Raw genomic sequence first — 24,915 nt, 5'->3', positions numbered from 1 at the left:
GATAGGTTGGGCTGTAGCCCATGTACAGTTCCAACAAATTAAATAACATAAAAAAACAAATGGGAAAATGAAGGTCTATGACGTGTTTTGATAATTAATATCCGTCAAGGATATTTTCAATATTAACAAATGTTCTCAACATGTCCTTAGCGGGTATTAATTATCAAAACACGTCATTGGCCGTCATTTTCCCAAAACAAATTATATGTAAATTTTCAGTCCAAATGAATTTAGCCCATCCTCCCATTCTGCCCAACCTAACCCACAATCCATTTGAATCGGTGCGAATATCTTATTTTTTTGATCATTTTATACTAAAAGTTATACTCCCTTCGTCCCTTTTTAAATGTCTTGCTTCGTAACTTCAATTTATTAAGGAGATATTATCATTACACATTTTACATCAACTTTTATCTCCATTTTCCCTACTTACCCTCTATAGAAATATCATCATTACACTTTTACTCACCAATTTTTCAAAATGGAATCTACTTTTAGCAGCAAAATGAAAAATGCACCAATTTTTACTTACTAACTTTACAAAATGGATATTTATTAAGAGACAGCCCAAAATGGAATACTGGACTCTAAAAAAAGGATGGAATGAGTAATTAATTTTTGTCTCTAAAGCTCTCGTAATTACTGCTCTTTATTTGAGACCCTATAAAGCAGATACTTAATTATGAAAACATTAGAGGCAAATATTATGTAACAACCCGTATTTTTTATTATTATTAATAAGTAATAACAAAATTCTTTTCCTTAATATATATACAAATATATTTATCTATTTATTTAATTATACATGCAATACATACATGCATGCATTGTATTTTTTTTTTCTGCACACTTGCATGCGTGCGTGCACCCTCTCCATCTCCCTCACCTCACACTCCTGCAGTCTCCCTCCCTCCCACAGCTCACTCTCTCTCCAGCCATTACTCCCTCCATTCCTTCTCCTCCAAGAAAATCAAAATCCGTCCCCGATTGCTCAAAACAAAAAAATTCCTTCACCACCAAGCCAATCCGAATTCAACCCGTTCATATCCATTCCCTGCCTCCTCTCTAATCCCAAATTCGGCCCCAATTCATCCATTCCAAATCTCATGAACCCAAATTTCGTTAAATTTGATCTTATCCTCCTCCACCAAAATTTACCTATAAATACCCCACTACTTCTGCCACGAGCACACCCCTACACCCTCCACACTCCTCTGAGAAAGAACCAAGAGAAAAACAGAAGGCAACGAAGCTCCAATCCATGGAGTTCTAGAGAGAGAAAAGTGGGTTTGTGTTCCAAAACCAACCGAAACCCAAATTGACCATTCCAAACTCTTTCCACAACTCCTAGCATCGCCAAACAACACTCAATTCAATCCCAAGGTTCCCCAACTGAAGAGACCGAAGTCATCTTCTCCAAAATTCAAGTTTTATTTTTTATTCAATTCGATCCAAACCAAGGTACTATAATCCTATCCAACCCTTCTCTAAATATACTTAAGTGTTTTTAAGCTTAACCCTACGGCCCCAAATGGACCCATGCATCAAAACCATTGCGAAACAACAACAAAAATGTTTATGCTCTCAACCTTGCGGCCGTAACCTTCGGGCTAGAAGGTCCAGTCAATTTATTGCGGACCGCAAGGTTTGACTCAGTCAGACACCGCGAACTTGGTTCGGTTTTATTAAAAATCGTTCGAAACCATTTTGCGATCTTCCGAACAGCATTTTTGACATCCGAATTATTTTTTCTAGACTTCTCACACCACAAAGATCATATCTTGTTAATATCATTTTTTTTTATTTTAATATCTATTTATTAAATTTTTACTTGCTTTCGTTTAAAGTTTACAAACGAAAAATCTTTGCGACCTTCCGAACAATGTTTTTAACACCCAAACTATTTTTTCTAGACTCCTTGTATCTCAAAGATGATATTTTGTTAATATAAGTTCTTTTTTATTTAATTACCTATTTATTATTTATTTTACCAAGTTTTCAATCGAAAAATAATTGCGACCTTATAAACCATGCTATTAATGCCCGAATAATTTTTTTTAGACTCTTTACATTCCTAAGATGAAAATTTGTTAATATCAACATATTTTATTTATTAGATTATTTATTATCTATTTATTTTACTTTCGGCAACTTTCGTTAATATTTTTTTTAAATAATCCAGCGACCCTCCGAACCCAACTTTTGGCACGCGAACATGTTGCATAGGACCTTTAGGACTCTTATCAAGGTCATGTTAATTATTCTAATATTTTTACCTAATTAATGTATTTAATTAGTTTTTAATCAATCTAATTTCTTAGAAATATTTAATGAGAGCCTAGATTTTTTTTAAATTCTTTTTATAAAAGTTCTACTTTATTATTGGCATCGTGGCCATACAAGATTAAGAGCAACGGCCCACTCATAAAATGTTACGTGGGTTTTGTTTGATATTATCTTGTTATTATTGTTCCAATAAAATTATCTTGTTTTGAAATCATGATTACTGTGCTAGATTGGACCCTAAAGACATGGGGTGGTATACGAATAGAATTCATCTAGACGATGCTAGGTAATGGATGAATTGGAAAGTTTTATTTTTAGATTGCCTGCAGGCGGAATTTTGAGATGAGATGAGTTGGATATGATGATTTGAAACTGGCAAAATAAGCCTAGTGATGATTGATGAATTGAAACTAGCGGGAGTCCAGTGATGATTGTGAAGTGGTGAATAAGATAGGCGAACCCTAGTTATGTAACGGCATGATAAGCTTACCCTTTGTTGTAGTTATTGGGATGCACACTCGGTACATAACTTAGGTGTATCTGCGACAGCAAAAGGAAGTGATCTCATGGGACGGGACATGGCTAGCGGTTGGGGAGGAAAGATCTCGTGGATGAGATCTTAGATCACACGACAGGTTAATGGATAGTAATGAGTTCATGTGAATAATCCTTGTTTTACTTCTTCACATTATTATTATCATGTTGCTTACTAACTGTAAAGTAAGAAGGGTAGTTGGGTTGGATTATATTACGGGGTGAACTCTATCATTCAGGTACGGATTGCCTGGCATCCGTGCGAGATTTTGCAGAAAATCAAGAAGAGACACAAAGCTCTGAGGGCGAGCAGTATTATGCAGAGAAGAATCCAGAGGTGGGAGTCAAGCCAGAGTACGCTTGGGATCCGTATCAAGCCTAGAAGTCGGCTCTATAATCTTGTCTATTTTATTACCACAAGGACTATTTTTAGTATTTCCACATTGGTTTGTAATAAATGAATTCATATGTTGAATTATCTATTTAGAGATTTTGAATTTTATAAAGAAAAGTTTTCAAAAATTCATATTTAATGCCTCCGATTTTATTTCCGAAAATCGGGGCATTACATATTAGTTATGACCCTTCAGAAAAATATGATTAAAAAAAATAAGATATTCGCATCGGTTTAAACGGATTGAAAATCGGAGCTCTTAATTTTTTTTGAGACTGTTTAATAATATAAGAGAAATTAGGAGTGAGAAGTGAAAAATAAAATAAAAGGAATTGCTGATGATAGTCATTCGGTATATATACCAAAGTATTGTAGCGACATGTATTTTACCTAACTGCTGCAAGTGGGTTCTATCGGTTTTAGTTTGCTATAATAGCTAATATTCTCTTTTTGCAACTCTGCTATACATGCTCTAATAGAACAACAAAATAAAAATGGAGGAAAAATTCTTTTGTCGTTCTTTAAAATCTTTTGTACTTTTCTTATGTTTATTTTTAAAAATTTATATATTTATGTACGAGTTTGCCTCTTTTTGGTTCATATATATAAATTTTGATTAGTCCAGAGTGAAATAAATTATTGATTCTGCCCTTGTAGGGATTGATTGAGGAGAAAAATCCTAACACCTATATGTACATGCCTATGTGATTGTGTAGTCTAGTATATAACCTTTACATATTATATCTATTTGTTTAGCATATATCCGAGACGGGTTTCGGCTCATGTTATTATTGTTGATACAAATTAGTCTGGTTTGGAGGTGGGTAGATTTATTTTAGTCTTTTGTTTTTTAGAAATTAGGGCAAATTGAGCAAGAGGACATATTATAAGGGTTTTTGCTATAATAAGGACATAAATATTTTCCCCTAAAGTCTAAAGGACATTGGATTTCTAAAAACCTCTCCCAAGGTTGATTGGCGTTGACCAAGATTGATCGGCGTTGAAAGTGCCTAAAATCTAAGGGTACTCTATAAAAGTGCCTAAAATCTAAAACCCTATAATAAGAAAGTGCATCCTAAAACTCTATGAAAATGCCTAAAACCCAAGGGTACTCTATGAAAGTGCCTAAAAGCCTACAGTACCCTATGAAAGTGCAATAAGATTGGAAAACATGAAAAAAGACATATTTTGTGTTAGTCAAACAAGGCCCTTATCTCATTTAATACAATTTAAATGAAAAAAATACATTTTTTGTGTTAGCCAAACAAAACTTTTGTCTGATTAAAGGCAATTTTGTCTTTTCACGGACTCTAGACTCTAAAATATTTTTATTAATAGACTTTACATATCACATAAACTTAGGCTGGACTAAAGCTCCTATAGGGTTATTTCATTTAGACTTTATATATATATATATATATATATATATATATATATATATATATATATATATATATATCAGTTTTGGACATTGCAGCAAAACCGTTCTCAGAAGAATAAAATTAAGTTCTAGTAGTAAATCAACAGTGATCAGGTGATTCAGGTGAAGAAGACTGGATTAATTAGGTTACGTACGTACCTTTCACCTCTTCAATGAGGAGATTTTGTTCCCTCTCTGTTTTTTCTTGCTTTCTGAGTTGTTGAATTGAGGAGATATGTGGTGGCTTTCTTTTTATAGAGGTGTACATGTCACCTTTCTGTCTCTACGTGTTTGTTCTGGAATCACACGTTAATGAGACGTTGATAACCACAGTGATCAAAATAGATTTGTCCTAGTACTATTCAACTTTAGAATTATATTACTACCATCAATTTTTTGTGTAACGAAACGTTGGCCAACTAAAACCCAATGATATCTGATCAATTTATTTTTTCTTTTAAATGATCTACTCAACAAACTCTAAAAACTGAACAATTCGAATCAATCAAGACGCACTACGCCCTTATAGTTTATTTGCACACTACAGAAACCCATTGCCCAAAAGAATAAACTTCTTTATAATAGTTATGGTTTAGAACAAGGTTTTTAATCCTGGCCGATACGTACTGGTTTGCCAAAACAGGTACCCTAGTATTGCGATTATGTTTCGGCTCAAATACTGGTTGGTACTGGTTGATACTAGATGATATTGGTTGGTACCGATCAGTATTGGTCTATTTTTAATTTTCTTTTCCAATTGAGCCCTTAGTTCAAAAAAATAAAAAAATTGAGCTGTTAGTTTTCGAGTCGGTGATTCCGCTCGTATAATGTTGGTACAGGGGATTCAATGCAAGACCAGGCTTAGGGGTTATCCAGTATTGAACAAAGGTGGCGTACGGTTGGGGTCTCCTTTGTACTCCCACGCAGGACTGGGTTCAAGCCCTCCCCCCTCTTTATATCTAACAATGCTAACCTGCTGATGTATATCGTTTAACAAAAAAAAAAGTATTGAACAAAGAATAGTAACACCTGATCGGTCTTATGCTCTTTCTTTAAGCAACTGTTGGATGGGCTCCTTATCCCTTTTGAGTTTGTTAGTAATATTTTCCAAATTTTACCATGTTTGTACTATGCTCTATATGCAGCTTCTGGGGAGAGCCAAGATTTCGCTACCGAGGGAACCATAGTTTCAAAAATATTATCATGCTCATTTGAGATTCTATTCAATCATAACAAAATGGGAAAAAAATAGAAAAGACGCAAAATAATTTCTTCATACATCACTTCTACTATGTCTTGTTTCGATGTACTAATTAAAATTTCACAGTAATTTCCATCCTAATAGATGCCGAGCAAAAAAAAATTTCCATCTTAATAGACAAAAACAAATTAACGGTCCATCAAAAATTTAATTCACACAGGGTGGAGGCCAAACCTATTGCAACTCATATGTATACATAATTGGTTTAGGGACCGTATGGCGACTATTATTTGCTTAGGGAGGGGCTATGACCCATACAGCCAATCATTAGGTTCATCCCTGGCAGCTTCATCACGACGCCATGCGATTGTACTCATGGTTTGTGATGGCTAAAGTAATGTAACAATCAGACCGAACGCCTAGGGGCAGCCGGCTCACCTACTAGGGTCAAGTTTTGGGATCCCCCTCAGCCCCTTTGCCCGCTTGGATAAAGTTTTGGGATCCCCCTTGGCCCTGGTTTTCTTCTCTTTTTTTTCCGTCAGGAGCTAGCCATAATGAAAAAACTACGATACAAAGGATGACAGCCTGCAAACTTTGATACATTTGTTGTTGTGCTGAGTCTTCATTCAAGCTATATTTACATGAAGTACTGCTGTATAGCCGGACGAAGTCTTTTCACCAAGTCTTTTACTGTCATCTGGAATTCTGTTTCCATCTGAAAACACAGAAAAATTGGTTCTTTTCATCATAGAGTTAATTTTCTGCAGCAGTGACATAAATTAAAAGTAAGTATTTTCAATGGTCCGGATTTGAAAAAACTCTTTCCTGAAAGATTTTTCTCTTCTCTGGAAGAATTTCTTTAAAGTCCGGACGGGTGATTGCTGAGATAGACGGCTGCGATTACTCCTTGGATCCGGACTTTAGTGCGAAAGAGTTACCTCAGCAATAATGGTAATGTCAAGAGCCAAGCTTCCAAACCGCGCCACACTGGTATTGACAACAACCAAGTCGAGCTTCTCCAGCTCAAGAAGCAACTTGGCCAAAACTCCCTTGTGCTTCTCACAATGGATCCTTAAAAGGACGTCCTTGTTGCAAACTCTGGCCTCAATCTCGGGTAACGGCTTAATATTGGACCCACCAGTAAATTTCTCATCGGAACAGGACTCGTCGTCTCCGAACGAGAGCTGCGATTTCTTAACCAGTACCACTGACTCCATTGTTTTTTCCTTTGGGGATTGCTCCTCGAGTTTTTTCACTCTCTCTTGGAGTTGTTTTAAGTACTTCACGGCCTCTCCCAGGACAGAGGTCTTGTCCATCTGTTTTTGACAAAGAAAAAGAGGTAAGATTCCCAACAGACCCTTCGGAAAGAGTCCAGATTAATTTGGTCTCATGAATTTTTATTGTTTTCGTTTTATTTTAGTACTTCATCTTTTACTTTTGTCAATGGGGTGTGATGGGTAACGACCAAGGATTCGATATCATTACATCCCATATACCGGTAAGAGAAAAAACCGCAAGCGTATCGGCCGGTTTCTTTTATGTACCAGTCACTTGCCAATTCATAGATTGATGTTATTCAATACTAGGATTTTGCTATTTGAAAATTTTATTTGGGAAATGATTTTCACACTCTTTTTTATCCAATGCACACCCTTTTTTGTCTTTTGTTCATGTAAAATTACTAAGTTAACCTTACCTCTTGAGTCATCCTTTTTATTTGAAGGGCAAGTAGATAATTTTAAGTGAATAATAAAAAAAAAAAAGAGTGCTAATGGATAATGGACAAAAGGAGAGCGTTAAAATCATTTTGCTTTTTCTTTGTCTTTAAACATAGGCCTGTCGTTAAGATTTGTTTTGGGCCTTCAAAATGATCCTAACAAAATGGGTTATGCTTGCTAGATAATCTTTACTTTAATAGTATTTGACCTTAAGCAATAGACAAATTCAAAGGAAATATGCCTTACTTCTGGCATGAATTGTATGAATTTATGATAGATTTTGGACTCAACTCGGTCCCCATCCGCTAAGATTCTTATTTTTTAAATATTTATTTCTTGTTTTACGAGATATGTCATTGTCCCAAAATACATCACCTTTAATTCCAGAAATAAGTACTTATTTGAGTATTTTTCCCTTAGCAGAACAGGGCCTGAACTGAAAAACTAATAATAACATTTTAGTAAGTGATCAAATAAAATTTCTTACAAACAAAATTAAATTCAAAAATATTGGAAACTTGAGATCATACCTTCTTGAGGCCAGGCACAATGCCTGAAAGAGCCACAAACAGCTGGGTGAGCTGCTCCCTCCTCTTTCTCTCTGCTATTATGTGATCATAAGCGTGCGACCGCGGCCTTGGATTACTGCTACTGCTTCCACTGCTCTTCCTCTTCATCCCTAATCTCCCACTTTTCGTAATTCCCTCCTCATGGTTCACAAACGACGACCGTTGTTGAGATATCAAAAAACTCGATACCACCTCGTCCTCGAGATTCATCGGTGCTTGTTGAGGGTTTTCTGATGGATTATTACTCGAGTTTCCAAAAGAGAGAATGAATCCAGAAGATGGAGAAGTGAAGGTTTTGGCCATGTGGTACTGCTTTGAAGGCCGTAATTCGTCGAATATTTGAGGAGCTAAGTCCGTGTTTGATGATATTGAAGCAGAGGATAAGTTGGTGGTGGAGCTGTTGTTTGGAATGTTGAAGAATTCTTCGTCCATGGAGGCCATGAAGTCGCAGGGATCCACGAACATTGGATCTTCCATTCCCTGCAAATACATCGATATTCTCGGTAATACATAAAAATGAGACACAGATATCTGGATAGAGATCCGGACATAAATCTGGAATCATTCAGTCCAGAGCCGTTTGATGTGTATGAATTGTGCGGGTATCGAACGTCTCAAACACAGTGATATCCGAATCTGTATCCGTAGCACTACTCGTGATTTCCAATGTAATAAATCACATGACGGGGTCTTAATATCATGGTTAGGATTTGTCAAATCCAATCGTGCTTCGTAAGGGACCAGAATATTCATGAAAAAATTCTTACCAGATCACATAACCATGAGACCGGCAAGTCAGCCATGAATCAGTTCTTCTCTTCCTCAATAAACCCTGCAGAAGGGCCAACGAGAAGCAAATGAAAACGTTTACACTGAATCTTAAGCTGTGACACTTCTCTCTCCGAATGGGATAATTTATCATGAAAAAGCATTAGGATCATAATAATGTTTCGAAGTCCGAACACAGATGTTTTAAATAAGACACAAATCCTAAAACAATGCCCATGCGTTTATAATCGTTCGGTTTGTGTAAATCTCACGTGCATATATAGAGTGAGCTCCATGTTCATCGGACGGTTCTGTCCGGATCTACGTCTATAGCGTTAGCCAAAGCGTTTAAGGCTAGCTTCTCTCCGGTCCCAGTGAATGAATGTCCACAATCCTATCAAACACTAGTCACATAGAAGCTAAAAGTATACGTACAAAGGGGAAAATCACAAAATAAACAAGAGAATTGAAAGATGATATTAGACAATAGCTCTCTAATGAAATATATATTTGACTTAAGGTGAACCATAAATGTTTGGAAGGCTTAAATTTTTGAAATCCTTTCACACTAGGAAGGAAATGAAAGATGTATAATGCACGAAGAGGGAATCTCACCTTCAACTAGAAATAAGCCTATAATTCTCTCTATCTCTCATCATATCTTGCATGTGTCCTTATATAGAGTTGTAAGTCGATATTAATCCAAAAATGTTACGTACACTCCTATCGACCACTCCCGACCACACATCTCTAGCAGATGTGTCGGCCCTACACGTACAATTAATTGTGGGATGGACCGACTACTCCCCGATCACACCTCTCTCATATATGTGTCGGCCCCACACATCTCATTGTGGAATGGGCCCCCACATATGTGAGAGAGGTGTAGTCAGAGAGTGGTCAGTAGAAGTGTTCCTAGACTTAGGCCCCGTTCTAGAACACCCTCTTAAAAAATAAGTATTTATTTCACATTTTCAAACTCAAAAATAATATAAATGAAAATTAATTTTTCAATTTTTGTTTGCACCGTATTAAATATCTCAATAAGATCTATCAAACAAAATCATATTGATAGAAAAATTATTTGCATAAGCACATAATTTTTAAACTTAAAATTATCTTTTTAAAAAATAAGTACTTATTTCTTATTCGGGAACAGGGCCTTATTGATAATAATGTTGCTTTCATCCAATTTCAGGCATGTCTTTAGATCTCTTCAGATCTTGTGTACTTTGGTACAAATGTAGCTTTCATTACTTACCCCAAAAAGAAATTGTTGCTTTCATTCAATTTCAGGCATGGAAAATGCCAAAGGCAGAGGTACACTATTAGTGGGGTCAATTACCCCACTGATTTATTGAAAACTGTACACAATTCTGTCCAATGATTTTGAGATTATCATTGATAATTACCCCTCTTTTTTTTTTTTTCCGGAAGAAGCAAATTCATTAATCAAGCCATACGGCATCTATAGATAATTGCAAATAGAGAATAGGACATACGGCAAGTACAGATTTCCACCAAAATACAGAGAAACAGAGACACAATACAAAAAAAGATTAAGAGACGAAATTAATGTCTAGCGCCTATGCAAGAGCCAAACGCTCACTTCTTCACACCGTCAACATGGCCGGCTAATGTGGAGCTAGTACCCAGACACCACCGTCTCGGGATGGCAGAGCTCCGAATCAAAGATAACAGTAAACCTATGGAAATCAGTCACCCGATCTGGAAAAACCAGATCAGAACAAAACCACCCGGAAAGACCCACCGGGACAAAAACCGGACCAACATCCGGACAGAAACCGGCCTCAACATCCGGACATAACCAGACAAGAGTCCGGACAAAACAAAAACGAAACACAAAATCAAAACCCTAACCTACCGAAACACTCAAAACAACCACCGCATCACCGCTGCTACAACCACCACACCAACCACAGGAATCACGACAGCCCCTACTACCGCCATGCCCAATCCCAACACACCATATCCACTCACAGCATCGCCACCAACAACCCAGCAAAATAGCACCATCCACCACCCGAAACGGCCAAAGTGCCGCTAAGCAAGAGACCGGCTATCTCCAACAAGGTAGAAAGGCGGTCCACAACGGGATCCAGAAAGCCGGCGGAACAGGATACACCCAGCAGAGTATCCGGCGGGATAATTACCCCTCAGAAGTTAAGAAATTTCCTCCTAAAGTAAAAAGTTAATTATTTTATAACCCTACTCTATATGTTTCCGCCAACCTTTTTTTTTTTTTTTTCAGACGGTATACATCAATGGAGTTAAAGGGGGTTAGTAACTTAACAACGAAAGGTAGTCCGAAGTCTCTCATAAATTCGAACTCCAGACCCCCTTTGATATGCTGATAGCTAAGCGATATGACCAAATGGACTAAGAACCAAGTCTTATATTTTGCTGCCTACTCGAAACCGAAGTCCTGCTTTTAATCCCTGGTATTTACATGCATCGCTGATTCGCTATTGCATGGTTCCACACACATTCACTCTCAGAAAGTTGATAGGTTTAAGATCTCTTCATCTCTCACCTAAAATTTTAAATCTCTTGTTTGCGGCACTCTTCATTCTTTGAATTAATTTACACATGTTCTACATAGCATCTGAATGCCAAAGCCACAGTTCAGCAAATTTTTAGGAGTACTATTTAGTGTCCTTGAAGCACCGTCACGTAGTGTTCCAGTTCCCTCTACAATTATAAATTTATCTAAGACCCATATATTTAGATCAATAAAAATATAGGTTGTGGAGGCAACACCAGGGAAATTTTCACTTTATAGTTGGGTGAGTTCGGTCCAATTAACTTTTCAGAACTGGCACAGTCTTTTGGTTGCTTTCTTATATTACTCCCTCCGTCCCTTATTTATAGTCCGGTATTCCATTTTGGGTTGTCCCTTAATAAGTGTTCATTTTGTAAAGTTAGTGGGTAAAAGTTGGTGAATTGTCTATTTTGTCCCTAAAAGTAGATTCCATTTTAAAAAGTAAGTGAGTAAAAGCGTAATGATGATGGGTAAGTAAAGAAAGTGGAGGAAAAAGTTGATGTGAAAGGTATAATGATGATGTCTTTTTAATAAGTTAGAATTACGAAGCAGGACACTTAAAAAGGGACAGAGAGAGTACAAGATTTGGGTCAAATTTTTACCCCATATTTCTCGTTTCGACGAGAGGATTCAGAAAAGTATAAAAACATAGACTATTGAAAAAAATTCATATAAGACAACAATTAGACTCGAAGAGTCAAATTTGTGGTTATTTTTTTGTTGTCTTATACGAATTTCTTCAATTTGATCTATGTTTTTATACTTTTCGATTCCTCTCGTCAAATAAAAAAAATATGGTGTAGACCGAATTTTGTAAAGATTAAGACAAAGCAATCAAAAAGTTAAGTGAAACTCAATATTATTTCATATCACGGTAATAGGGTTGCCTCAAAAAGTTTTTTTTTTTCAATAAGTGAGATCAGTGAGATGTATTGATATAGGCCCAACTACACTCACATAACAGAATTCATTACAAATATCTTGGACAAAACCAAACTAATCATCCACCCAATGCAAAATGAATGCGATTGATGTCTTTCAGCCCAACGCGTGCATCTCCACTTGATGTTCATTTTGTGAAAAATTCTTACTTCCCTAGCTAGCAGTCTCTCAAAGGGAGATAAACTGCTAACCAAGAAATGTTTGAGCATTTCAATACTGCATGTGTTCATTTCAATAGAGTATTTTGGATCGGTGATGCTCTTTTGCCTCAAAAACTGTTGAGCAACCAATTCAGCAATAGTAATAAAGCCTCAGTGCAATAGTATGGGCCAATTGATTTATTTAAATAAGAATTAATTTACCAGGATTCAACTATACTTCACTACTGAATAGTGAATAGTGAATACCACAAGTCTGGTCAATACAAGTTCCAATACCATCCTTTTTGGCTAAATTTCAAATCAAATGAATATGACCAAAAATAGCTAGTTGGTAGTGTAAAGGCTGATAGTGATAGCTAGCTAGCTACTGGTATATCATTTATTTTATTGAATCATATGGCAATAATTTCATGTTGTGTTGTAGTAATTGATTAATAGAAAGCCAAGCAAATCTCTCCCATTGATTAATTTATTTATGTGGTTTACACCAGTTTGGACTCTATGGGTCCACGACACAGCCCCACCACACCATCCAATCATATCAATTTTATCAAAATGAGGGCCTATTTAGCCACCAACTAATTATTGGATTTTGCGTGATCACCCAAATTAGAAAAGTCTACCCGTACCTCTCTCATTCTCCGCTCTCAATCTCATCGTTCAAAAGTGTTTTAGATGATCGGGATTTTAGAAAAACTTTTACATTGAAGACCGGATACGATAAAATTGAACGCTGCAGTGAGGCTAGGGCGGTGGGGTAGACTGATTGCAAATCAGAATGCACTATTCCAAGACGCATTTGCTGAAAAATAATGACAACTCGAAATTCAAAAAGTACTCCCCTATTAGGAGTCTTTTAATTCTCATTTTGCATTCTTTTTCTTTTTGGGTTAAATGGAAAGCATGCATTAATATGATTAAGAGTACATATATAGTGTGGGTGTATGTGGCACGTATCCTTGGCATCGTTTGCTACTTGGGTTCTAATACAATTTTTTTTTCTCGGTTTTTCTCGGCAAAAAAGATTTTATTAATTTTTATAAACGGAACAATGGCACACCGGCATACGCCACCCAAAACCGAAAAAGGATGGCGCTTTGCCATCCAAAGCAAAAAAAACCTGGAATTGAAGAACACCCAAAAACCTAAACAAAAACTCCAAACAAATCCTCAAAGCCCACAGCTCCAGAACAAAAGCGAAAGCAAACGAAAACAAAGGTCTGAAACATATCGAAAGACCAAGAGACACCATAACCTAACATGAAAAACAAAGGAAGACCCACCGAAAAACCTTGGACACCGGACAAAGGATACTAAAATCCCAAAAGATAGAAGCATCGTCCTTCCTATAAAAAATGTCTCCCTCATCTGACTCTGCAAACTTCTTCAAGGCGTTCTTCGTTCTCCCTAGTTGCAATTTCTTCTTCTTCCAATATTTCAACCAATTTCCTCCTCTTCCATGAATGGAAAAAATTGAAAGTAAAGGATTCCTGCATGGTCAGAGCATCCCGGCCACTAGAATGTAGGCCCATTTCTTGTTCTCTAAAGATGTGCTTCAGCATCTGAGCTGTAGTGATCCTGCAATCACAAATAGTGGTAATGACCGATGAACTTTATCTTGGATATTTTTTTAAAAAAATTTGGGCAATTAGTAAAAAAAATTTACTTTTCCGTTACCTGTCGTCCAGACGAAGCATTAATAGTTCATAAAATTTTAGTGTAAAACTAACAAATGCGAAAAAATTGAATCAGGACAAAATAAAACCAAAAAAAAAAAATGCCCAAAAAGCTAAGAACGTGGTCTGAAAATAAACTGCCGTGAATGTGTGTCAGGAAATCAAAAGAGGTATGGTTATGAGTACCTCATTTTGATATCCGTAAGTGCTTGATCCAAACAGTTTTACAGAACTGTGACATGAACTGGTGTTTGCAAAACTAATTGGATCAAACCCTTACCAATATCAAAACGAGCTAAATTTCTACGGGGCCCTCTATTTTACTCACTTAAACAAGATCAATCGTTCAGAATAGCACAGTGAGACCCGAAAGGGTGAGGTGTCAAAATGGGTGTGAGCAGAACCGCCCCCATTATCTAAACACTTATTACTGAAATTTCGGCTATATTTTGAAATCTACAATCCAGAATCTCTATCAATAATTACAACAAATTAGCTCCCAAACACCACCATCGATCGATCTAATTGTAATTGCATTATATATCGTCATGTGTATTCCATGACTTCTTTCAATTACCAGCAAAGCGCGCCTTGTTCTTCGCCATTCCTTCCATCGATCGGGTGAGTTGATGTAGATCTTCTAAGTCACACATTAAGTGTAGGATGCACATGTGTTATGTGGAGCTCATGAAATAATCATATGCTCAATCTCAAAAACGTCGTACTAGATGGTACGCTGTTATCATACGCAGTATTGCACGTTACAGTAACATTTCTCTTAATTTGAGGATCACTGTGCGGGACTAATCATTTCTGTGCTTATGGCAAAGACGCGCGAGGAGGGGTGTAATATAAACTCGTTCAATTTTATTTTTTTTGGATGATCTTTTCTTTTCTGGGTAAGCTTCCAGCGCATGATCTATTGTGATGCTAAGCTCTCCTTTCTCGATGTAATCCCTTATTGTGTTTTCTTAATAAAATTTTGTTTGCCGAACAAAAAAACAAAATAATATTGTAGTAGAAGTTTATGTGCTCATGCTATAATACGTTAACGACTTATTCGAGCTGCACGCAAGCTGGTCCGGACATCCATGCATAAAAATGATAATACAAGGATATAATAGTTTCCAATTGAATAAGCATGATTCACACACAATAGTGGACTAAAACAGAGCATAATTGCACCAGTAAACATCAAAATGTTGTGTAAAGATTATATATATACACACACACACACAATATGTTTGAGGAAGTAATTTTGCCACTCCCCAAATTGTTAACGGCACTCCAAAATCAGCTCATATTGATTTTGCCACTCCCCAAAAGTTAAAACAATTTGGGAAGTGGCAAAATCACTCCCCGTTTTTTGTGTGTTTGTGTATATATAAATAAATATGGATATGCTATAAGTATCAATTACTAGTAATCATCGCCGACACCCATATAAACATGAAAAATGCGATAGGGGTGGGTATGATGGGATTTTGCAGAGGGCCATGCATGGAAGTGTATTATTGTTTAAACAACCTGCATTTTTAAAACTAGGTAACGATCACAGTATAGGTGATCAATTGTTTTCTCCTCTTATTTTATGATATCAGTAAGATCATGAATGTCTCTGAGTAAACACTAATACATTTATTTTGACTGTGACAATTTTCCCACATATTTTTTACCCAAAAAAAAAAACCAAAAAAAAAAAACGTATTCATGTGATGTCCTAAATCACAAGGACACCAATACTAGCTTTCAAAAATGCTACTACAACCACACCAAAAATGCTACGTGTTTAACTGTTGTGTTGGTTGTGTGCCTAATTCTAGCTTTCCAGATGTGTTTGGACAGTCTAGATTTTAAAAAAAAACTCTTCTAGGGGAAATTTTGAGCGAATCCTGACCGTTTATAACAACAATGGATGAATAGAGATTGGTTGTGTGTTGTGTTTTACACAATAGTTGTGTGTGTAGCACTCTTGAATGCAAAAATAACCAAACCAAGTTAAAACCTTGTCTTAACCAATTAGATTAGAGACATGGCCCACAACATTTAGCTATTCTTTTTAATGAGAAAGTTGCATATCAGAAACTATAATTCACATGGGACACAGTCGCTTATCACAAGTTGCTAGTACTTTTTTTCTGATAATACATCCTCGTGAATCAGGTCAAATAAGATTCATTCCTAATTGCACTCATTCATAGGGCTACCTCAAGACTTGGACATGGAAATTAGGTTTAGATGTGTGATTACTGATTTGTATTATGCGAGACCGATACAGTTATAAGTTTTTTTGTTTTTTAAGTCCAGCTCCTCTCCAGTGGAGTGCGGTGTTGGGCCATTTAGGAGCCTTTTCTAGGCTCACTTAGATGATTGAAGCTATTTGTCTCTACACCTTGTGGAGAACATCAACCACGTCGAACGACATATTGAGCTGTCAATCAAAACATGTTCGTTCGTAAAGCATTAATCTTGAGATAACAAAGCTTAAATTGGGTGTGCCTATCTATCTTCTCAAGATAAATGCTTTTCGAAATCGTAACAATTGATATACAATCAATATAATTTTTGACTTGATAGATGTTTTCAACGAATACTAAAAAATGAATGATCTCAATCATTCAAAACGAACGAGTTTTGTCAATGCCATCAATTTTTGAGTGTAGATCTTTCAAAGAACTTATTCTTTCAAAGAACTTATTCTCGTCTTCATAACTCCAGACCAGCATACGCACACTTTAACAACAGACTATTACATGGGGACCAATTTCATTGTCCACTAGCAAGGCTATTTGTCAAAGAATTAAACCAAGCATATCTCAAATCGAACCATTTTAGTTACCAAAGCATCGATTGTCTTCCTCGACGGAGGACCGTTAAGCTTGCACAAACATTTAGAATGCTGGTTTTATTAGTATTGTCAATTGGACTTTCAACCGGAAAATGTTGCATTTCAACAAATCGTTTCAGCGCTTCGTTACCATATTGGTTCTGTGAATATCCAGATACTGGCCAAGGAAACAAGATCTTATAGCAATAGAGCTTGTTCGATTCTCCCACATTTTGATTAGCAATCAATCAGAAAACTGACTATAAGGTCAAGTATGAAGCAAGCAATCCACATTCAAATGCCAATTCCAGACCAGTGCATGCAATAATAACACCAACATGAACAAAGAAGTCAATTTTTGCTCAATCAGCTATTAAAACGGAAGGATTGGATTCTCAAAGTTCAAAAAATAAAACAGGTTGGATTTTCACCTTTTTTGATGTTTATGTCCTCGCGGCCAAGAAGATTTGACATGCATGCCACTAAACAAGAGGATCTGAATCATCTGCAGAAGGTTCAGCAAGCATTTCATATGAGAAATCGCAATGAGAAGACATGAATAAACTTGCATGAAGTGCAATAATCCCGATCAGAAAGACCAATCCAGTTCAGAAAGCAAATCAAGCAATGGAGTCCATAGTGACGGGATTCTGTTCATTTCAAATATATACAGACACTTGACAAACACTAAAGAAAAAATTATCATCAAGTTGAAACAAGTAGCCTACGAATTTTCTCGAGTACAAGGACAGATGCCACACAAGGCTCCATAGATGCTTCAATAGCATAACAACACAATCAGTACTGATATCAAATCAGTATTTATCCTAAATACATTAGCTTGAAAGGAGAGGTACCTAAATGAAGCCAACAGAGACAACTTCAACAAGATGATCAGACTAATAAGCACACCTTTCAATCTAGAACAACATAAACATCTCATCTTTCTCCATTAATCTTTTTCCAAAACTTGTCGTATGTCCTTCCCGAGCAGATGCAGCCATGTTAAAAAAAAACCTTTTTACCATGCAAAAATCAGTCTTCATCTTGAGACCAGATCTTCACAGTTTTGTCGTTTCCAAGGGCACCAGAAGCAATCTTGTTCTCGGTGGGGTGACATGAAACTGATATGACAGTGTCAGTGTGACCTTCCAATTTCTGAACTATTTTCCGTGTCTGAAGTTCCCACAGATATACACAATTATCCTCAGAACCGCTAACGATATACTTGCCGTTCGTCACAGAAAATGTTGACGAAATGCAGTACTTTGAGTTCACATGACCAGTGTAGGTCTTCAGAAATTTACCAGTTGAGAAGTTCCAAAGCCTCTGCAGATGCAAATAAGAAATCAAGATAAGACGACAAATGAGAACGAACACAAACTACAGGGAAAAAACAATAGATGAGAAGATCAACATTCAAAGAAAACTTCTTGAACTAATCATCTTATTAACTAGTAATTCCATCCCTGCATGTGTAAACTGGGATGTCTCAAAAAGCATAATACAAACTGACGCGTTGTCGAGGTATCGGTCTGAACATATGTATGAAAGTTCTTTCAAAGCATAGCTGTTGCGCAATGTAAAAAATGCCACCATGGCTGTAGCAGTGAGATTGGCTATTGGTGACTAGAATATCAAAGTCAAGGACCCAAAATGAAAGCTGATTATCTGGTTGTACCAATGTCAAATTCCCAGAGCATTGGGAACTGCCAGGAGATTTGCCCAGGCAGTTTTTTCAGTATGATACCACAATGTGGAAAATTGATCGTTTGTAGGAGTAGGACAATTTGGGAAAGTGAAAATCTTCACAGCTTCTTTTTGAAGCAAATGCCATATTCCCTTTACACAACAGTTAGATGCACGTCACCAAGAAAGTCCCACTGGAAAGCATCCATGGCACCACAGGTGAATCCCTACAAATGGAAAACATTAACCTTGCGGTGCCTTCAACTGACTTGAAGTTGTATATCATGCATCAAAGGGTACCCTCAACCCTACAAATCATGGCCAAGTCTTGTAGTACCATATGCATATGGTAAAAAGTAACTCTCAAAGTCAGCCAAGGGTGCCTGGAAGGGGATCCCTCCTTAGAATAAATCCAGTGGTGGGGACACACAATCACAATAATGGCAGACATTTAAGATGCTGTTAATTTACATTTCAGAAATTTTAACTTCCTGTGTTACCAAATGCTCCAGTCCGAGGCTACCAGTCTATGTACATAACGCCATAGGTTGAATCTTTTACATAATGCGATAAGCTGAATCTTTTACATAACGCCATAAGCTGAATCTTTTACCTAACGCCATAAGTTGAATCTTCCCGGACCAGGAACCCCAATGGCAATCAACAATTGATTGTGGAATTGTTTCCCCATAAAGGATTTTCCCCAAGTCCACAAGCTACACATTGGGCAAGAAGAGGCAAGATGGTTTTCTCAGGGAGAGACTTAACTGCAAAAGACTGGGATAGCTATCATGAACACAAAATTCTCGAGAAGCAAAAGGAACATACATGTAGATTGTTCCAAAAAACAACAGGACAGGGACAACATAACCAAAGGGGGATTAAGACATTTACAGCTCCTAACCCAAAGCAACAAAATGCATGCAAAGATACATCTTTAGCACCCATTTTTTATTTTTTCGTTTTCCATCTTTGCCTTCGATGAAGAGTAACAACTTATCTTCCGCTTAAGGCCTATTGACTTAAAAATAGTATTGCAAACAAATTATTTTCCACAAAATGACATGGGAAACGGTAAGTCATGAGCATGAAACCAGAAAAAGGAAGAATTGACGGCAAACTGCATGTACTGGATGCACAAAATTTGGAGGAATGAAATCTGAACTCTGAAGCCAAGGAAACTGTAGCCTTTCTACTAGTCGAAGGAGACGAATCACTCTACATCCCTTCCCATCGTAAAGGGTGCAGTGCATACTAATACTAGGCATTCTAATTTCAGTGACTCGTTATATATAACCTCAAGAACCAAAAATAACTAAAAAGGGATTGTATTCATGGAGTTCCAAAATTTGAGAATCTATTATACGCAGTGCAGCTATGAAGAATCTATGGTTCCCATATTACTCCAATGATGATTCCATAGGGTCAGGATGCTCTTGTGCAGTACTTCCATTCTGTTTTTATTGCCATGGGTCTACCCTTAGTTGCAGGGAGCTCCTAAAGTGGTGCCGCTCCCACCTTGGGAGCCCACTTTTGCGCTCCCAACTAAGGAGCTTGACAAGAGCTTGCTCCCATCAAGATGGGAGCTTGCTCATTACAAAGATGGGAGCTTTTGTATGATCTTTGTGTAAAAAAACAGGGAGTTATCACTTGGCTTTATTAATTGGTCGAATGAACTCACATATTTAGCCCAAGTCATGATATCCTAAAAAGAAAATCATATCTTGTAACCCTAGCCTAGTTCTTACACTTATGGAGGACTTGGCCCATATTTTTACTTCCTAAAATGATTGTACTTTTAAAGAGAATACTCTATGCTATATTATTTTCATAATATATGTACATGCTCCTCTCATGCTCCCAACCTTGGGTGCTTCTGTATTCCCTCGCTCCCCGTGGCTGCCCCGCTTCCGCTTCCACTCCCACACCCGCTCTGCTTCGTGCAACTAAGGGTCCACCCACACCTCAAATATTTTTTTTGATAAGTACTATCCACACCTCAAATATAAGACCAAAGAAATTTGGAAAATAAGAATACATATGTTGGTTCGGCAACTGGTCCACATTAGGTAGAAAATAGAGTTGATTCACTCAATGCTAATGTTTTCCCTTTCTCTTTCATTTAATTTCTATCTGTGTTGGTTACCCAACCATTTTGAGTTGACACTAATGCCTAGGAATGCACACAATCACGACAAATTAAACCACAAGCATCAGCCTGTGTAATGAAAGTATACTAGAATTCGAAAGTTCAATCTTCACCAAAGTTACAGGGAAGTAACAGAACAAGGGAGGAAAAAAAGGTTTCTAGTCTCCGCCAGGTATTCATGACGAGACTCAAATTTCCACATAAATTGGTACAAGTTTGAAACCAAGTTTAAAAAAAAAACCATAGTCCATTTCCACAAAACTCTTACTACCCTCACTTGTTTTTCATTTACTTAATCCAGCATGGATATAGATTACAGAGTACAGACTCATTATACATAACCAAAACCAATGTCTAACATTTACCTTCTAGAATCAGAACTTCCACATAACATCTTAAGAAATGATAACATAACATCTTAAGCTATGGGAATTACTCAACTCAGGAATTTAATCAAACAGGAAATGAGTATCATCATCAAATGACATTCTAGAAATGCATCAATAAAAACAGATTAGGCACATGGAACTTAATCCAGCTACACAGCTTGCTATAAGTTTACATTTTAGCATGAAGTACAAACAGGGACGGCCCTAGGCATAGGCCCACCAGGCCCGGGGCCTCTAGTTTTGGGCCAAATAATTGGGCCCCCAAATGGTGAAATATATTAAATATTATGTATGTGAATTTCATTGCAATACGGCTGATGTAGCTCAGTGGGAAGGTGCGCGCAGATGGTTTCCTGGATCTTGATTCCTGGCGTCTTCAATTAATTTTGCAAAGTTTTGGAACCTGTACCAAAAAAGGTTTCGAAGCAAAGCTTCAAAGTCTCGACCACTCGACCTGTGCACTTAACAGCGATACAATTTCCACTGAACTACAAGGCCAATTTGTTCCATATGTGGAACAACAAATTAATATACTAAAATGAGAGGCCCCGTTTTCAAACCCCGCAAAGGGCCTCGGCAATCTCAGGGCCGGGCCTGAGTGCAGAATATATTTTGCAAAAACATTTTGTGAGTGAAAATACAATTAAAATCCAGGAAACTCCTCCAACAGTGATATACCTATAGCCAAACCAGCATGCCCTATGCCGCTCTTCCGAATTTGGCACAAGGTTAAGATATCTCTACATTTTAGCAACCTCAAAAGTTCAAACCTCTCTCATGATAGAGCCCGCGTAGAGCAATTCCATTTGACATTTTGTGAGAAACATAAAAGTAATGGCATTTGCACATGTCAAGTAATATATTGCTGAAACATTGAATTCTAAGCAACAAGTAGTCATTTAGCTATCAAACCATTAGATGTGCTCAAAATCGAAACTTTCGCTAAGACTCCGAGCTCATGCCAAACTCGGTCACCTAATTCAATAAACCCGAAAGGACACAACACGAACACGAAACTCACCAGAGTATTATCCAAAGTCCCAACAAGAATAAACTTCCCATTGGGCGAGAACTTGACAAAGCTCACGGGCGGATTCTCATCATCAATCAGCGTTTTCATACAATGCCCCGTCGACGCGTCCCAAATCCTACACAACCCATCGTAACTGCTTGAGCAAATCAGCGTCCCCTCCCGATTAAAGCTCACCGCGGTGACCGGGTCCGAGTGCGCTGGGAGCACCTTGAGGCACTTCCCCGTCTTCACGTCCCAAACCCTAACCGTCTCGTCGAAGGAGCCGGACACGATCATGTTGGACTGGGGGTTGTAGTTGACGCAGAAGACGTAGTTGGTGTGCCCGGTTAGGGTTTTGACGAGGGAGGCGGTGGACAGGTCCCAGATGCGGACGGTCTTGTCGTCGGAGGCGGTGGCGAGGTAGCGGGAGTCGGAGGAGAAGGCCGCGTCGGAGAGGCCTTCGTCGTGGCCCTGGAGGAGGGAGGGGGAGGAGGAGGAGGAAGAGGTGGTGGAATGGATGAGGGCGGTTTTGTCGGCTGAGGAGGTGGCGAGGAGGCGGCCGTCGGGGGAGAATTTGACGCTGGAGATGGCGCGCTTGTGGCCGGAAAGGGTTTGTTGGAGGTTGTAGGGTTTGATTGGTTCGGATGAGTCTGAGGAGGCCATGGTCGGGGGTTTCGATGGATGCGAAAGGGGTTTTTCTTTCTTTTTGTTGTTTCTGATCGATCGATGGAGATGAATTGGGAGAGTTAACTCTACTATGAGTACGTACTACTTTTTTGTGAACAAATCTTGCAACTACTCATGTGGCAAATTGAGTTGGAAAGGTGGGTCCACTTCTATTTTGAAATACAGCCCAAATTTTGACCGGGAAACCCAAAATTCCAGAATCTAAGTTTTTTTTTTTTTTTTTTTTTCCTTTTAACAAGATAAACGGGTAATCAACCAAGGGAAAGATTATAATACACATCTCCCATTTAAATGTGTATCGTATGTACCCTCCAAAATATTATGAATTATAGTGAAAATGTTACGAATCATATTGCTAAAAAGATACGAATCATATAAAAATTATAAGATATATCAAAATATTATGAATCATAATGAAAAATGTTACAAATCATACGGCTGAAAAATTATGAATTTTAGAATAAAAGTTACAAAACACACTAAAATGTTATGAATAAATCATAAAATAGGTGCATATAGTACACTCTTTTAAGAAGTATTTATTGTAAACTTTCCTATCAACCAATTACATATTTTTCCAACAAAATTCCTACTTCATACGGGATACAACCTGATTGAGAAACAAACATAAATTAGCCAGACAGTGAGCAACTTTGCTTTGTTCCCTACAGCACCAAACGAATGACCAGCTTCTGTCTTTAGCCTATTCTTTGATATCTTCCACTAACGTGCTAATCTCCCAAGCGCTTTTTTATCTGGAACAACGTTGACCAATTCCAAACAGTCTGATTCAAAGATCGCTCCGGTGAGATTCATCTCGATAGCAGTGGCACAAGCTATTTGAAGAGTCCAGGCGTCGATATAAATAGCTGAACTTGCTGAAATTCTTCCTACTCGCCAACACTGAGCTACTCCACCACTAACTCTGGCAATAACGCCAAAGCTTATTCTATGGTTTCCTGGGGGGAGGGGGGTTGTGTTCCCTAAATAACAAAATCAAATTCAATCATTCTACAATTACAAATATTTGTACATAAATTTATACAAATCCACTAACATTTATATTGGAGTTTGCACACACTATACCTTCAGTGTCCATTCTCATCTTCTCTCTCCTCTCCAATGCCGATCTGCGGTCTACAAAATCGCCTCCTTTGCTTCCTTTACCGGAGGTGAAGAAGAAGGAAGGCTTGTCTACTTATTTGGTCCCTACAAAATAGTCCCCATTTCATTTTCGTCCTTACAATTTTTTTCGGTTTCAATTTCACCCTTATAGTTTATAACAAAATTCAATGTTACCCTTTTTATCAAGAAATGGATAGAAATAGACTATGCGGATAAAAGGAGGCTAATGTGGAACATATATTGTACATGGTGGACAGTGGCCCCCACCCCCTTTACTTTCCCAAGATTGTTCCGCCCAGAATCATGTCACATTCTTGATGAAATCATCAATGGAAGGGAACTCACCACCCATCTAGCCCGACCCACCACCGCCTTCCTCTGCCTTCGCCACCGCTTTTCAACCTAGTCATTCCATTCCCCAACCCTATGACCTCCCACCTCTCTCTCTCTCCCCACCCCACAAATTCAATTCACGAAGCCTTTTAACCAAAACGTGATTTCTATCCACCAAACAATTTACGTTATACGGAAAATAAGATATGATTCTATGCTTTGTGAAGAAATTGCTTTAAATGTGCCTTTCTTTCTTTCTTTCTTTCGCGACTGCTACGGTTCAAATTTTTAAAGAACCCAGAACCCTCTCTGTTTCTTGATTTTGTGTGATTTCTGGTGTTAGTGGATGATTTGGTGGCCACATGGAAGGGAGAGGAATCAATATACTTTCTAAGTCTCGATAATTGATTTACCATATGCCAATTGGAAAAAAAAATGACAACGAATCGACCACCTCTACTGCCGACGAAAA

At 37.6% G+C, this 24,915-nt stretch overlaps 2 protein-coding genes across 4 annotated transcripts; both read right to left on the bottom strand.

Annotated features, from left to right (window-relative positions):
• Window positions 1–5,990: 5,990 nt before the first annotated feature.
• On the bottom strand, window positions 5,991–9,586 carry LOC131303931 (transcription factor bHLH25-like). Of its 2 annotated transcripts, none has more exons than XM_058330994.1 (5): window positions 9,506–9,586; window positions 8,890–8,954; window positions 8,084–8,602; window positions 6,774–7,151; window positions 5,991–6,550 (listed from the first exon to the last, which is right to left on the bottom strand). In XM_058330994.1, exons 2-5 carry the CDS (start codon window positions 8,923–8,925, stop codon window positions 6,473–6,475), a joined length of 1,011 nt encoding a protein of 336 aa, XP_058186977.1. In that variant the 5' UTR covers window positions 8,926–8,954; window positions 9,506–9,586; the 3' UTR covers window positions 5,991–6,472. The 2 variants fall into 2 exon arrangements, with proteins under 2 accessions (XP_058186977.1, XP_058186978.1); XM_058330995.1 differs by lacking the exon at window positions 9,506–9,586 and adding an exon at window positions 9,163–9,239.
• An 8,061-nt stretch (window positions 9,587–17,647) lies between these two features.
• LOC131304202 (COMPASS-like H3K4 histone methylase component WDR5A) lies at window positions 17,648–23,082 on the bottom strand. 2 transcript variants are annotated; one of them, XM_058331348.1, is made up of 2 exons: window positions 22,308–23,082; window positions 17,648–18,388 (listed from the first exon to the last, which is right to left on the bottom strand). In XM_058331348.1, exons 1-2 carry the CDS (start codon window positions 22,959–22,961, stop codon window positions 18,095–18,097), a joined length of 948 nt encoding a protein of 315 aa, XP_058187331.1. In that variant the 5' UTR covers window positions 22,962–23,082; the 3' UTR covers window positions 17,648–18,094. The 2 variants fall into 2 exon arrangements, with proteins under 2 accessions (XP_058187331.1, XP_058187333.1); XM_058331350.1 differs by lacking the exon at window positions 17,648–18,388 and adding an exon at window positions 19,378–19,525 and having other exon boundaries at window positions 22,308–23,056.
• Between the last annotated feature and the right edge of the window lie 1,833 nt (window positions 23,083–24,915).

The sequence above is a fragment of the Rhododendron vialii genome, chromosome 10a, assembly GCF_030253575.1.
Source record: "Rhododendron vialii isolate Sample 1 chromosome 10a, ASM3025357v1".
Classification (NCBI taxonomy): domain Eukaryota; kingdom Viridiplantae; phylum Streptophyta; class Magnoliopsida; order Ericales; family Ericaceae; genus Rhododendron; species Rhododendron vialii.
Note: the sequence above shows the minus strand (reverse complement) of the source record. Positions and strands in the feature narration are given on the sequence as shown.